Raw genomic sequence first — 16,005 nt, forward strand, 5'->3', positions numbered from 1 at the left:
TTGAGGTAGTCTTATGATCCAGCAGCTATGAGTAATGAGTTATGCGATATATAACTGGCATGTACAAATCTCTTCCTATATTTGTTAAACCTTCATTTTTGGTTTTTAGGACCAGGTGGCTACTCCCTAGAAATTGGAAGTCTAGCAGCTATCTACAAACAGCAGATAGAAGGCAATTCACAGTAAGTAGCCTTTGATAACTTGGAATACATACTTTTCTATTTACTAGTGTTAATTTTTACTAAGTTAAAATGCTATCTATCAAAAGGTGAAATTTAAGTTGCTTTTGTTTTTAAATTCTGATGATAAATTCTTTGTGCCAGAAAATATCATGAGGGACATAAAAGTATAACAACTTTATCTCCCACATTGTAATAGCTTATAGGGTGCAGAGGCAGTACAAGTCATCACTGACAATCTTGAGAAATGTTATCTTTTTTTTTTTTTTTCTGTCAGTCATGGGGCTTGAACTCTGGCCTGGGGGCTATCCCTGAGCTCTTCAGCTCAAGGTGAGCACTCTACTGCTTGAGCCCTAGCACCATTTCCATTTTTCTGGTGGTTAATTGTCGATAAGAATCTCACAGACTTTCCTGCCTGGGCTGGTTTTGAACCACAACCATCAGATCTCAGCTTCCTGAGTAGCTAGGATTACAGGCAGGAGCTACCAGCACTCAGCTGAGAAATGTCATGGATCATCTTAATGTCATGGATCACTTTGTCATTCTTATTGCTAATTTTGCTCACCAGGAACTGTGCAGGTGTCTTTAAACTACCTGACTGTAACAGTCTTTTCTGAGGCTGGCATGGGTGTCTTCATTTTACAGAGAGGAAACTAAAGAGGTAAAATATGGAGAGAGTAGGGTTGAAGGTCCATGGTCTTCTTTGATTCCCAGAAGAAAGAGATTTGAAAGAACACAGATTTTGGGGCTTCTACTCAGGAGAAAATTCTCCTTCTGATTGGATAAGTCTTCAGAAACTTCATTGACAAGGGCTGTCATTGTAACAAAATATATTCATGGGGCAAGAGAGGTAAAGTCGCTTGCCCAAATTCACATTGCTGATAAGTGGCAGAACTCAGGGACACAAACAGATCTAAATTAATTTGAAGGAAAACACAGAAAATGCAGAAGAAACACTGACGAGGGAATGAAAGGGGGATTTTTGGAGGGGGGATGGTTTGGGTTTGGTTTTTGTTTTGTTTCTTCAGCAGTTCTAGGGTTTAAACTTATGCTTGAGTTCTGTTATTATTCTTCAAATAGAATCTCATATTTTTTACCTGGGCCAATCTAGACTGTGATCCTCCTATTGATGCCTGCTATGTAGCGGGAACACCAGGTACACACAATCACACCCAGTTTTTACACACCACTTTTTACATGGTTTGGCCTCAAACTGTAATTCACCTGATCACTTTTCATGTAACTGGGATTAAAGGCATGAGCCACTGTGCCCAGCCAGAAAGGTTTATAATGATCAATCTAGGAAGAAACCTGTGACTTAGGGTCAGGGAGGAGAAAACAAAAGACCCATTTGTTTGGCTGCCACGATTTATCCAAATAGGATAGTAAAGGGAAATAGTTATACGGTGATTTTAGATACCGCATTTGCATTCATGACATGGTAAATAAATATCACAGGGTCACTGAAGAAGATCTTGCTAGCGTGAAGCAGGTAGGACTGGAAGCAGAAAAGAGCTCCTGGGGAGCAGATCACAGAAAAGGTCATTTGTGGTGGTTCTTCCTGCTCTGCTGCTGTGCAGATCTAAGCCAGGTCAGCTGGAGACAGAAAGCAAGGGAAATCAGTGTAAGACAGTGAGTCAGGAAGAGTTTCTCAAGTAGACAGGAGTCAGAAAGAACATGAGGGTCAGGTGATGGTGACACTGCTGGTGGAGAGGGGACTGAAGAGGGATGGCTGAGGTTGGGCCATGGAAGACGAGGTCTGTGGAGTCTCACATAGCTGAATAATAGCAATTCCTGGCGGAGGGAGGCTGTGGTTAGAGATGGACTCAACTCCGCAGTCCCTGCATCAGAATCTGGTCCAGTCACTCTCATCCAACCCAAGCTCACCCACAGTGACTGAGAGCAGAGCTTTGTCATCTGACAGAGATGGAGATGTGAAGCAAAATGATTGCTAAAATGATTACAATATTATGCTCATCATTAAAGTATCTCTGTGCCTCGTAAGAGGGTGAACACTTGATAATGAATTAAACATTAGTTATGGAAGAAGGAAGAAGGGCCAATGTTTTCTGTTATCTGAGAGTCCCAACAGCTCTTCCACACCACTGCTTCTACCCCATCCTTAACCATCCAGCTAAGAAATACCTGCCCCAGCCCTGGGATTAACAAATTCCTGCTAAAGGAGGACCTGTGAACTATAGCCTGAGGGCTACCTTAAGAAAGCTGAGTTGGGCCGGGCACCAGTGGCTCGAGATTGTAATCCTAGCTGCTTAGGAGGCTGAGATCTGAGGATCGTGGTCCAGAGCCAACCCAGGCCAGAAGGTCCACGACTGGGGCAAGAAAGAAGGCAAGAAAGAAAGAAAGGAAGGAAGGAAGAAAGAGAAAAGAAAGAGTCGGGAGCTGGTAGAATGTGTAACTCACTGTTTGGTTTGTGTTACAGGGGGAAAGCCAGTAAGAGAGTGGTACCTCCAGCAAGCAGTGTGGACTCCTTCCCTGGCGACTCAGAATATTGTGTTAATCCTTCAGCTCATCAAGTATTGTCAGTTGCTCAAATAGACCTGCAGGCATTCTCTATGCAGACTGGTCAGAACGGACAAGGAAGCCTCCCTCTCCTTTCTACAGCATCTGAGGCGGAGAATCTGAAGCCAGCTTTGCTTGCTGGCCAGCCTGTAGTGTATGTGCCCTCTGCCTCACTGCTCATGCTGTGTGGGAATCTCCAGGAGGGATCAGCCTCAGGACCACTGTCAGAGAGAGATGTCAAGAGCTTGGAAGTCATGGCCAGAGCGGAGTTACCATTGACATCCTCGACGCAGAAGCGCCTCTGTGAGGAGCGGAAGCCCCAGGAAGAGGATGAGCCTGCCAGTAAAAGACAAAGTCAGGAATTTGAAGACAATCCCTTGTCCCTTGTCATGTCCAAGGTAAGGATCTGTGGGTGGCTAAGCCTGGTGATGGCCCATGAGTTCTGAGCTTTTTTGCTATTGTTGTTTGTTTCTTCGAGACCAGGATGAACCCTGGAACCGGAACTTGCTCTTCTTGCCTTAGCCACACTTGCTGAGATTATATGTGTGTGCCACCTGCCCAGTTCAGTCCTGAGCTTAATGAAGATAAACAGATATGAATAAGTGACAAGAGAGTATGTCAATTAATTAAACACTGGACTGGCTTTCCCAAAAATTGTGCCATAAAATAGAATTGGAAGACATGATTTTTAATCAGGAACATACAAAATGCCATTAGTATAAAAAAAGAGAAAAAAATCCATTAACTTAGTGGTAATCACTGCTGTGTGTATGATTCTTTGCAGCTCTTTTTGTGTGTGTGGATTTTTTTTGTTGGTGGTGGTGGTCCTGGGCTCTGTTCCTGAGCTCTTTTGCTCAAGGGTAGCATTCTACCACTTGGAGCCACAGCACCACTTCCGGATTTCTAGTGGTGAATGGAGATAAGAGTCTCACAGACTTTCCTGCCCACACTGGCTTCGAATGGTGGTTCTCAGAGCTCAGCCTCCTGAGTAATTAGGATTACAGGTGTGAGCTACCTGGCAAAGATGAAGTTTTTAAGATGTAGCTTTTCCCAGGGATACTCAAAGGCCCTTGTGAGGAGAGAATCCTACACTAAGCTTTAAGTTCTGCTCACTCCTTTGTCTTTCTCCTATGTAAGACATCACATGCTTTGTTGCGCGGGACTGCATTTATATTTCCTAAATTCACTTTCTTTGTAAAACAGTAGGAGTAAGAGCTTAGTGACATACAGAAGAGCTCTATTAAGGAAATGTTAATTTGCTTTCTTGTTTCATTCAAACCTTGACTGAGGCATATCTTCCCAGGCTAGGCTGTTGGTCTAAAAGTCAGCATTCTGGGAACTTAATATCAAAATATCACTCGGCTTGTATATTTTTTAAGAAAAAAAATATAGTTGGGAATCTGAAATAATTACCGCAGCCCAGAATGCAGCTGAGTGGAGTTCGGAATGTGATACTATTGGTTGACCACCTGCATTCCCAGTTCCCTAGCTACCAAGCAAGCTGAACAAAAGTACAAACCATCCACCTCTTCCTTAGTAGCCATGCCAGGGTGAATGGTTTCTGACCAGTAGGACTGTCAGAAAACAGTGGTGCTGTCTTTACAGCCGTTTGCATGAGTCATTGCACAGGTGGCAGTCATTCCTTAAGAACTTGACGCTCAGGGCCTTGATCTTGCCACAGTAAATTCTTTTAATTTTCTAGATCAGAAAGTTGCAGATCAGAAGTGAGAGATCGGTCAGCGTTATGTCCTAAACAATCAAGAGAGCTTTGAACTCATCCACAGTTCTTAGAAGTTGTCCCAAATACTGTATCACCAGCACCCTTTGTATGTTCCCAGCTCCAAAACTTATTTTCATGGTCTGAACAACATTGCCAGGTTTGCAGTTTCTAGTGTGTCAATACTTAGTGATTGTAAGCCTGAGGATACACGTTGCATGACTTTCGTAATTGTGCTGTTGCTCAGAAGGAGCAACATTTACAAATCAGCATCACCCATGGCTGGGTTTTATTCTAATAAGGGCTGTTCTTACGTGGACTCCTGGGATTTATGCTTGCTTCTCTGCTTTCCGGTTTGGTTGTGCTTAGAAACCCTCAGATTCCACAGACCTTGACTCTATGAAGAGCATGGGGAGCAAAGGATTCACACCCCTGGAAGACCTTCCTGTGATTGCTCAGTTCCCCGCTGCAGAAGGCATTTCAGGAAGGGCTGATGCAAACTCCTTTACTTCCTCTGAATGTGAAAATCCTTTGAGAAACACAGACCCTGAAAACCTCTCAAAAGAAAACGAAAGTGCCAAAGAGTCCCCCTCCTTACAGTATCTCTACGTTCAATCACCAGCCGGTAAGTTGGTATCACCCTGTCTCAGAGTCCCTGTAATACTTAGATCATAATTTGAGTTTTTACATTTTTGTCTGTCACCTCTCCAAAGAAAGCTGTGAGTTGATATGCTGTTCCTCATGACCTCTGCTTCAGTGGACTTGCAGCCTGGTTTTTACCCCTCTCTATAAAAATGAGAGGTGACACAACTGGCCACATTAAATGTGGCCAAGCTCCAGTGGCTCAGGCCTCTAGTCCTAGCTCCTCAGGAGATTAAGATCTGAAAATCATGTTTCAAAGCCAGTCAGGACAGGAAAGTCCATGAGACTCTTACCTCCAAGTAACTGGCAAAAGGCCAGAAGTAGAGCTATGGCTTAAGTGGTAGAGCCTTGCACAACAAAGCTAAGGGACAATGCTCCAACACCAGCACACACAAAAAAGAACCCTCCACAGGAATCAATCACATGGTCGTGGAGGTAAATACCAGGGTACCGTCTACCCTATAATGTGAAGGAGAAGGAGCCTTGTGGGCTGAAAGCACAGAAAGGAGGTGTTTGATCTGGTCGGGTGGGAGAAGGTTCTATCATTCGTTGCTATGTCTGGTCTCCCATTGGAATAAGTCGCCAGGAGATAAGTGTGAATGAGATCTTTGTGTTGCACTCACGTTCCCATTCTTCTGCTTCTGTTCCAGGATTAAATGGTTTCAATGTGCTCTTACCCGGCAGTCAAACCCCACATGTCGTGGGACCATCCTCAGGTCAGCTGCCGTCCTTCAGTGTTCCTTGCATGGTCCTTCCGTCTCCAACCCTGGGCCCGTTTCCTGTTCTCTATTCTCCTGCAATGCCAGGATCTGTTTCATCTGCTTCCGGCACTCTCCCAAACACAGGACCTGTCAATTTCAGCTTGCCTGGCCTTGGATCCACAGCTCATCTTCTCATCAGCCCTCCAGCCGTGGTTAATCAAAAGTCATCCGGGCTCCCACCTGCAGACCCTCAGCTTCAGGGTCAGCCCTCACTGAACCAGAGTCCAGTGGTGTCAAGGTCAAACAGCAGCATCCAGTCTGAGTCATCTGCCTACACAGGACATCCAGTCTCTGTAGTGAAACCAGAACAGGTGAGGCCTGAAGGCTGCATCCCTGTGCGCTGGGAAGTACCTGCCTCCTGTTCACGTACCTGTTACATGACTATAGGACAGAGGTATTTACTATTTAACATTTGACCAGAGAGGGTGAGTATTAGCAGATGAGCTAAAAGGACCACACGTATAAGAGTTTCTGTTGGTTTTACATGCTCTTAAAGTCCTTCATAAAGATTTAATTCTGACAGCCCTCGGAGTGTGGTATTTATACTGGAATTGGGTATTTATTTCCACCATTCTGTCACACAGATGGGATATATCGGTTAGTTGATTTGCCCACGTTCGCACAGCTACTGCTGAGAGCCCAGATCCTGGCCTCTAGACTATTGTTGCATTTGTCACCACCTTTTTGTCCACAAAAATCAACATGAGTTTAACTCATGGTGTTAAAGCATAGGAAGACAAATGGGATAGTGTAATAGGAAAGCCAAAAGACACACACCTGCACGGGGCCCAGAATATCAGAGCCATCATAGATGTCCTACTCAGACCCTGACACGGGTGGATTTCACTTCTGGTTTTTGCTCTCTTTATTTAGTCCCCTGCTCCGGCGACACCCAAGAGCATCCGCTGTACACATCAGGAGGCATTTTTCAAGACCCCTGGCAGCCTTGGAGACCCCATCCTTAAGAGAAAAGAAAAGAACCAGTCTCGAAACAACAGCTCAGCCCAGAGGAGACTAGAAATCCCCAGCAGTGGGCCTGACTAAGCTGATGCTCCGGCAGGTGGCGGTCGGATGTCAACCACACGGTCCTCAGCTTGTATTGTTGCTCTCTCTTTTATCCACCAGTTCTACTAACTTCCCAACATCATGAATCGTCTGTTTTCCTGAAAAATCATGATTCTTAATTATGTACTGAATACCCGCTAGAGTTCAGCCTCTGTCTGGTGTCACAGGGACAGCGCTGGCTGACCAGTGCGGTTTAGATTCCAGAATCGGACTGCTGGCAATAGATCTGAACAGGTAGCTGGAGCCTTGTGGTTTTGCTGAAGGAGGGGGCAGGGGGCTCTATTTAGCACTTAACCACGGTGAGCCTTTCTGATGTGAATTTCCACTTGCCCTGAGCTACATCTGTGGTGAGAGAGCATTCTGCAGTTTAAAAAAAAGAAAAAAGAAAAAAAAAAAAAGCTACTGTTTCCTTTGGCTTCATTAGGAAGCCACCTTCAGTTATGAATCCTATGGTATTATTTATTTTGTTCCTGAAATGGGATTTCGTGCAAAAAAACAAAACAAAACAAAAAAACAACTAAAGTTTACAACTACAGCCTAACACACAATTTTCTTTCAGGGTATGACGACTTGAATGTTGATAACTTGTCTGTATAATTTGCCCTGCACTTATTCTACTACCAAGTAACAATGTGGAGACATGTATATACATGGTAATATCAAGACCAAAATAACTGTGAATGCCACACCTGGCTATCGAGAAACTGTGTTAACCCTATCTATGGGCTATCTGATAAACCCTAGAGCCTAGGGGCTCTGCCAGTCACTGAAAACAGTAGGGTTTTACTTGTGTGTTTGAAAAACTCCTTCTGTGTTCAGTTTCCTTTATGACATGCCCTGTGTTCTTTATTTAAATGTTAACTGTAGCATACCGGGTATGGAATGCCTTCTAATAATAGCTATATATAAAATGAATCCAAATGGTGGAGAGTAATTATATGGAAAATTGGAATCTGGATGAGACCTTCTTGGTGGAATTCTGAAGAATAACAGTGTAGAAATAAATAGAGAGCGTTAGGTAATCTCTTCTTTCTCTTTTCTTCATGTGTTTAAAGGGAAGAGGGATAATGGACACAGTACTTCCTATTTCTGAGTATTCAAACCATAGTTGTGAGGTGCTCCCCCCCAAATTAAAACGGTATATAGGGTGGTTGGTGGTTGTACCATAATTAAAATTCCAGAAACTGTTACACAGTATCACTGTGTATGGCATGTCATTTGAGGGCTTCACTAGGGAACCAAACTAGTTCTTTATATTCTACATCTAGTGTTATTTATACTTACTCTTTTTTTTGTGGGGCTTGAACTCAGGGCCTGGAAGCTGTCACTGAACTCTCTTGCTCAAGGTTAGTGCTCTACCACTTTGAGGCAGAGCTCCACTTCCAGTTTTTGAGTGGTTAATTGGACATAAGAGCCTCATTGGGACTTTTCTGCCTGGGTTGGCTTTGAACTGTCATCCTCAGATCTCAGCTTCTTGAGTATTTAGGATTATAGGTATGAGCCACTGTGCCTGGCTAATTATATTCATTCCTGTCTTGCAAATAAAACACATCCCTTCCTTCCTTTTCTTCTTTTTTTTTCTGATTTCTCTCTCTTTTAAACTTATTTCCTAGATAGAATCTTAGTGTAGTACTGTTTTTTCCTATTTTTATACCCAATAAAATGTTATGGGAAAAAATGAAAAATATTAATTTAAGAGACTCTGGGAGTCTGAGTAAAGTAGCTTTATATTAACCACAGGATACAATTAGCCTTACTCCCGTGGGAAGATTTTGTTTTGAAAACTTGAGATAAGTAGCCAGATGAAGTATGTGTGCTACTTAGATCAATTTTTTTAATCAACACTAAACTTTGAAGTTTACAAGATGGTATTTTTTCTGCCTTAAAAATCTTTCTCTAGAGTTAGATTAAAAATGTGCTTCTAACCACCATCAATTGCATGGAAATGATTACCTTGAACTAATATTGATGGGTTTCTTATCAAAAATAAAAATATGACTTTTTCAGGTCGACCAAGGCTATGCAGCATGTAAATCTGGTCAGGGTATGTGCATTTAAATCATGTTGAAGAACTTGCACAAAATACTTCACTGAGAAATCTGCATTTAGATGGAAATATAAATTGATTTTTCCTTTCCCTGTTCCTAGATCTTTTCCACTTGCTTTTTTTGTTGGTTTTTGTTGGGTTTTTTTTTTGTTTGTTTGCCTATCCTCCCTTGTTTGTATTATTAGTATTATTCTGTTCGTGATTAGCCTTTGAGAATGTGTAGTTCTTGAGAGGTGTTAAGAACAATCCCATAAATGAGCATTGTATAAATTTATGACCACACGTAGCAGCAAAAAAAAAAAACTAAGAAAATTTCCTTTTGTGGTCAGTTACCCTCCCAATGTGATTTTATATGGAAAAGTAAAATCATCAGTGATCATTTCTGGGAGAAAAGCAAATCTTTCTTAAGAAACTCTCAGCAGTTGCTGAGCTAGAATGAAATATTTGGGGTAGGAAAGAAGCAATGGCAATCGGGAGCCTCAACATTGTATAATTATAGTGAAAGGAAAATAACGAATTGTTGGTGATTCTGCTTAGGAAATGCAGCTATGAGTCGGCACTGGGGGGGAGGGGAAAGTGCGCCCTCTACTGTCCAGTGTTTGTGAAACTTCATTCTGGTACAACAGTTGGGGGTATAACTTTTATACTTGAATCTACCTACCAAGTTTACATTACTCAACTTCCTTTTTGTAAGGTGCTATTTCTGTATTTAAATAACTTCAATGTAAAGCTGCTTTCTGCTTATCCTGTTGCACTGCTAGATCTATGTAGGTATTAATTTTATTGCTGCTTACTGCTTTCGTTCGCATATTATTTTAGCTCTGCTCTTTTTCCTAATGGCTATTACCTATAGCTACCTGCTTGTAACTTTACTGCATGTAAACCAGTTTTTTTTCTTTTAGAAAAGCATTAAGCTTTATAAATTAGTAATAAAAATAAAAGTGTTTAATAAGAAATGTTCCGTTTCTCAATGGGGCAGAGGGGAATGGTACAGTGGCATTTCTTGATTTTATTTATTTTTGCTACTGGTTACAGTAAAACCATAACCATCTGGCATACTAGCCAGAACCCCCTAAACCCACCAGATTATCATGGTTCCCACGTGTCACAATATATTGCAATGACATGGGAGCTGGAAAGGTCAAGGAACGCTGCCATTGGACTTTCAATGTATACTGAGTTCATTTGTATACATTTAGAGCTTCCAGATGAGACTGCTGCGTATGCAATGTGAGAATCACCTCTGAATGCAGACTGCCTACCCAGCTTCCAGTATCCATGAAGTTCAGTGCTTCTCTGAACCAGCAAGTACTGGTAATTCAAAGCCAAGTTCTGTGGGTCATCAGACTTGATCTGATTCTCCCTAGCTCTTTCTTCATCCAGAGAATGTTCCATACTGCAGTGTGGCCAGATTGAGGTGAGACCGGCAGGTGTCTGCTGGCTCCTATGGGTCACTCTCCAGATGTCTCATCTGGGAACATATGCCCGAGCTTCCCGAGATGCAGACAACACATGTCTGTCCCACTGATGCCTTTCCGGTGCCACTGGATTTCCTGCAGTCCACACGCTTGGGCAGGATTTGGAAAACCCCGTAGGCTGAGTCCTATTAGTCTGCATCCAGTAGCCTTTGCCCTCATTCTAAGAAAATCCAACTAGACTTACCAGCCTCTGCTCCCCAAACTGATCTACCTAACCCCCAGGCAAGTGAGATACACTTCCTGCTGCAGGAAAGAGGCAAGAGCAAGCAATGCCCAAACACTTGGCCCTTGTTCTGCAGAGTGGCAGAGGTAAGCAGTAAACATAGTTCCAAAGAAAACCTCGCTAAACCCACTCATCTGTTTCCTCAATTATTTCATGGCCATGTTGTGGGTGAGTGACAGTGTTCAATAGTTATGCAATTGATTTTACGACCTTCGTGCTGCAAAGTCCACATTTGGCCCACAGCATTTACTATACTGAGTACTGCAGTCAAGGTCACCATTTATGGCCTGCTACAGTAGTTAAAAGCATCCATCATCCAGGACCTCCAAATGCCTAAGTGACCTGTATGGTCATTCATCTGTCCTCTCATGTTTTGATAGCTGTTTTGTAATGTTAAGATCAGTTTTGATTAATTCAATGTCTTTTCTGACCTGAGAATGTTTCCAAAGTTAAGAAATAGTGCCTGACACTAGAGCACTTCATTCTCTCACACTGAGAGCCATTGTGAATAGCCCACTGGTAGGCTTCAGTCTGATGAACTCTTCCCCAGATGTGCTCCAAGAGACTCAGCTGTTCATGGCCAGTAAGAACAAAACGAGGAGCCCACCTACTTGTAAGGACCACATGTTGAAGCAAACTGGGATTTAAAAAAAATTTCAAGACTTCATCTCAACCAATACAAACAACTTTCCCACAGCATTTTATAAGACTACAGTTCAGCAGAACTTACTTGGAGAAGCAATGAATTAACCCAACACACTTCTGAGAATCAGTGCCATTGTATGGAAAGAATGATCTCCATACTGGGAGATTTCTCCAAGGCACAAACTAAGTTTTTCTCCTGCAGGGCTCAGGACTGCTCTGCGGGTACAAGAACAAAATGCCAACCCAACCAACCTGAAGACACATAGCACCTGTGCTACAGAAGTACTGTTCTTTCATGCAATGGCAACATAGAGTCATAAACAGTCAACAGGATTGGCATGGCCCTCCCCATGTCCCTATCCTGGCAAAGTGGTGTGAATTATTTACTCAATAAATGTTTACTGTTTTGATGCAGAGGTAGTCTTGGAGATGAAGGCATGTTACTCTCCTTTCCTCACTGATAATGGTAAAGAATTACAGAAATTTAGTTCCTAAAGGAACCTGGAAGATGATACCTACTTCACAGAGAAATAGAAACAAGGAGCTTAGGTGAATTGCCTGGATTCCGTGTGATTTAACTAAAAAGATGAAATCAGAGCTCACCACCTCCTCTTCCATGCCAACAAACACACCAGGTGCCCTCTACCACTGACCAAGGAAAGGCAAATTGTTTGCATAAACTTTGAAGGAGTGGCTCATACAAATCTATCCTGACAAGGTTTCCATACAACTATCCAGATTGGATTAATGTGGATACGTCACACTTGGGCATATAGAAGTAGAATGCCTTTTTCTTGACATGAACCATTATGATATTTGTAACACTATGGTCATATACCGACAGATGGACCCCAGGCAGCCCATGAGAACCATTATGTGTCAGTCTCATCATGTACTGAGTGATTTCTCTGGAATTATATAGCCTGAGTACTAGTCATTTACCACCTAAGACAACATGTAAGCTGAATTATGCAAGCAGTCTTAACATATGAACTTGGAAGACGAATGAAATATCACCCGGTACAAGAAGTATATTGGCAGAAGACATTTTAGACCAAAAGAGTGAAGATGGCTTAAAGCCGTAGATTTTAATTGCAACTGTTCTATGACTCTTAAAATAGTTGTCCAAATATTTGACAACTCTCTTACTATTGGCTTTAAATGTTTAGGAAAATGAAAAACAATAAAACTAATATTTAGCATTTATAGTATATAATTTTAAACTTTGGATTAAAATGTTTGAATTGCTTTGTTAAAATAAAAAAAAAAGTAGATTGAGGCTGGGTGCTGGTGGATCATGCCTGTAACCCCAGCTACTTAGGAAACGGATCTGAGGATTGCGGTTCAAAGACAGCCCAGGAAGGAAAGTCCATGAGATTCTTATCTCCAGGTAGCCATCAAAAAGCTGGAAGTGGAGCTGTGGCTCAAGTGGTAGAGAATTAGCCTTGGGCACCAGAGCTCTGGGTCAGCACGTAGGCCCTGAGACCAGCACACATGCATGCAAACACACACACACACACACACACACACACACAGTAGATTGAGGAGCACCTACTTTCCTACCATATAACTTAAAATATGTTTTGAGCATCTGGACTAGCTAGCATTACAGGCCTGAGTCATCAGTACAAAGCTCCAGATTCTGTGTTAGTGCATATAAGTATTCACTGTCGAATTTTCATTAAGAAATTTGCATACCTGTATATAATAATTCAGTGTGAAGTTCTGCAGGCTTCACTTCCTTTGGGGGCATGCTCACATCCTTTTCATCATGACAACTTTCCTAGCTTAGGCTAGTCAGTGTCACTCTTTTCAGAACCATAGTCAGATGATGGCAGAGTAAACATCCCCCACTGTGTTAGAAAATTATTTGTGGCTTTGACTGAAATACCTAAGAAAGGTAATTAAAGGGAAGAAGAATTTATTTTGACCCACAATCTCAGAGCCTCATCACTCTGGGCTGGAAGTGAGGCAGTACTTCATAGTGGCAAATGCACGTGGAGAAAGCTACTCACCTCATGGTGACCAGGAAGCAAAGAGAGATACAGGAATGAGTCAGGGCAAGATATAGCCCCAAGGAGAAAGCCCTAGTGGCCTACAAATCTCCAGCTAGGCCCCAACACCTTGGAAAATAATGCTACCATATGTTAGCATGATTTCCTGTGGGGTCTATTTCAAATTCAAGCCATAGAAGTCACCATTATCTATTTCTACTTAAGAACTGCATCTATGCGGAAGTCCAATTTAATTTCCAATATTAGCACGTTGTATTCTGTTTCCCTTTCATCTGCACTGATTTATCAGTATTAATGAATTGATCAATTCATCATTCACTCTCTGCCTCCTTCATCCTATTAACTGAGTGTGTGTTATTATCACGGGGAAGCAAAGAGACAACGTGACTCCACGCTTTTCTATCTGTGACTGTCGGGACAGATTATGTGTATGCACACAGACTGGGAAAGAAATGAAGAGAAGTGACTGGTCACTGATCATGGTGGATATCACTTCTTTATATAGTGGTTAGTGGGCTAACGCAGTTAAATGTGTACTTTATGCAGTGCCTCAGAGTTAATATAGTATACCACAGTAACTGAAATGTGAACCAGATGCTTGAAGAACCGATTTTGTTTGACTAAATCACAATCGCTGACATGCACGCATATCCTAACTAGGCAAAGCAAGGGCTTTTTCTTATTCCCTATACATTGTGTGATAGACTTGCAATTAATTTCCATTTGGGGCAGAAAGCAATCTCAGTCAGTTCAGTGTATCAACCATTTCAGTCCCTATTTCTCACAAACGTTCCCAGCACTCTGTAAAAGTAGTTGGAGCACTTTTAGTGGCAAGTATTTAAGTGCATGATGCAAGCAGGCTTACACAGCAAGGGGCCCTGTTGGCTTACATAACTAAAGCCCAGAGGCAGGACAAAGCTTCCAGCTCATGCTCACATGGATCCCTTTGGTTCTGCCTGACTGGGTATGCCAGTGTTATCCACAAAGGTCAACAACAACGAAAAGGGCTCTTCAGAGGTCTGCTAGAAGAGCAAGAAAGAACATTCCCCCCCTAGTCCCCATCAGCCAGAATTGGCATACACATTTGCCATAGCTTAAATGTGGGTCGTGTCACCCAAAGTTCCATAGATTAAGAGTTGATCTCAGGGAAGCACCATTGGGAGGTGGGAGACTCTTGGGGAGGTGTGGCTTAATTAGAGGTCTTTCAGGGTTTTTGAGGGGGGGAGGGATGCCTTTGAACAGATTGTGGGCAGTCCCTGTCCTTCCGTCTTTTGGCTCCAGTTATGAGCTTTTCTTCTTACACATCCTCTGCTGTCCTCCCCGGAACAGAGCTGATGCAGGTATCATGCCTTTGAACCTCCAAACCTATAGCTAAATAAACTTTTTTCTCTTTATAAGTTAGTTACCTTAGATATGTTGTTGTAATAACTAACGTCTGACAGCCATAATAGTTATTTCTAGACCATCCGGTCTAGATGGATTTGTCATTTCCATTTAGAACTGTCCATGGAAATGAAGTACCCAGGCTTTGAAGGAGGGAGTGACCCCTGAACAAAATTCAGGCTCAAAATAGGAAAAGCAAGGACTTCATGCTGGAATTCATACAGCCCCCATGTGAATATGCCCGAAATGACAGGGCAGCTCCTTACAGGCAAGTGAAATGGGGTTTTACCCTTACAAACCGTCATCAGATGAGAGATACATTTCCTTTAGCTCTTTGGTTCCTTTTTTTTGTTTTGGGGTGTGTGTGTGTGTGTGTGTGTGTGTGTGTGTGTGTGTGTGTGTATACAGGTCTTGGAGATTGAACTCATGACCTGAACACTGTTCCTGAGATGCTTTTACGCAAGGCTAGTGTTTTGCTGCTACTGTATTTATTGATACATAGGTCATAGTAAGTGGGTAGAACATCATGCATACATGTCTCTGTAACAAAATGTTTAAATTGAGATAAATTATAATTTTTATGGAACTAATACTTTATTTGGAGATCTACCTCTTAGAAAGCTGAGATATTAAAAAATAGCTTACCAATCCATGATGGATATTCATTATTGTTAGTTTGTGACAGGGTTTCAGCTCAATACACCCACATTTTTCATTTTCTAGTGATAAATCTCAAGAAATTGCAATTGCAGAAATAAAGAGCCCTGGGAAAGGAAGGAATTTTCTTAGGCAATGCTAACTCTGTTTTGAACAATTTCTAAATTTCTTGTAGAAATCTTTTTTATGGTTGACACTATTGTTATTAGCTTTTCCATAATTGGAAAGAAAAGATTCTAGAGAAATATCAAAAACAGCTCTGAGAATCCAGTCATTACTATATATAATAAGGCAGGTACAATATATTCACATTCATAAAGGTACAATATATTTACATTCACAGTGCTGTCTTTCATATGTAACATGAAATTATCTTGGAGGGTGAAGGGAAAGGAGAAAAATGAGGGAAGGGTTGACAAGAAATATACTTCTTGCCCTACTTATGTAACTGTAACACCTCTGTACATCACCTTGACAATAAAAAATAAATAATTATCTGACACTTAATTCTACTTTTCCAGCAGAGTATCTATAAAGAATGATTAAAATCCAACTCTGCCAAGAAACACTTTCTTAGATAGGATTACCCTTTAACAGTGACACAATACTTGATGGAAGTACTTGTTCTGTTCAAAAGTATCAGATAAAATGAAAAAGAAAACATTTAAAATGC

At 41.8% G+C, this 16,005-nt stretch overlaps 1 protein-coding gene across 1 annotated transcript in view; it reads left to right on the forward strand.

The window, feature by feature from the left end:
• Positions 1–11,246, forward strand: part of E2f7 (E2F transcription factor 7) — a 39,971-nt gene extending 28,725 nt beyond the window's left edge. Inside the window, exons 9-14 of the mRNA XM_042698889.1 lie at positions 110–182; positions 2,620–3,097; positions 4,786–5,041; positions 5,709–6,130; positions 6,693–6,892; positions 11,235–11,246. Of these exons, the coding sequence (XP_042554823.1) occupies positions 110–182; positions 2,620–3,097; positions 4,786–5,041; positions 5,709–6,130; positions 6,693–6,863 (1,400 nt within the window). The 3' untranslated portion in view covers positions 6,864–6,892; positions 11,235–11,246. The remainder of the gene's footprint in view (positions 1–109; positions 183–2,619; positions 3,098–4,785; positions 5,042–5,708; positions 6,131–6,692; positions 6,893–11,234) is intronic.
• Positions 11,247–16,005: the final 4,759 nt, after the last annotated feature.

This window comes from Dipodomys spectabilis, unplaced genomic scaffold (genome assembly GCF_019054845.1).
Source record: "Dipodomys spectabilis isolate Male_0828 unplaced genomic scaffold, ASM1905484v1 ptg000234l, whole genome shotgun sequence".
NCBI lineage: Eukaryota > Metazoa > Chordata > Mammalia > Rodentia > Heteromyidae > Dipodomys > Dipodomys spectabilis.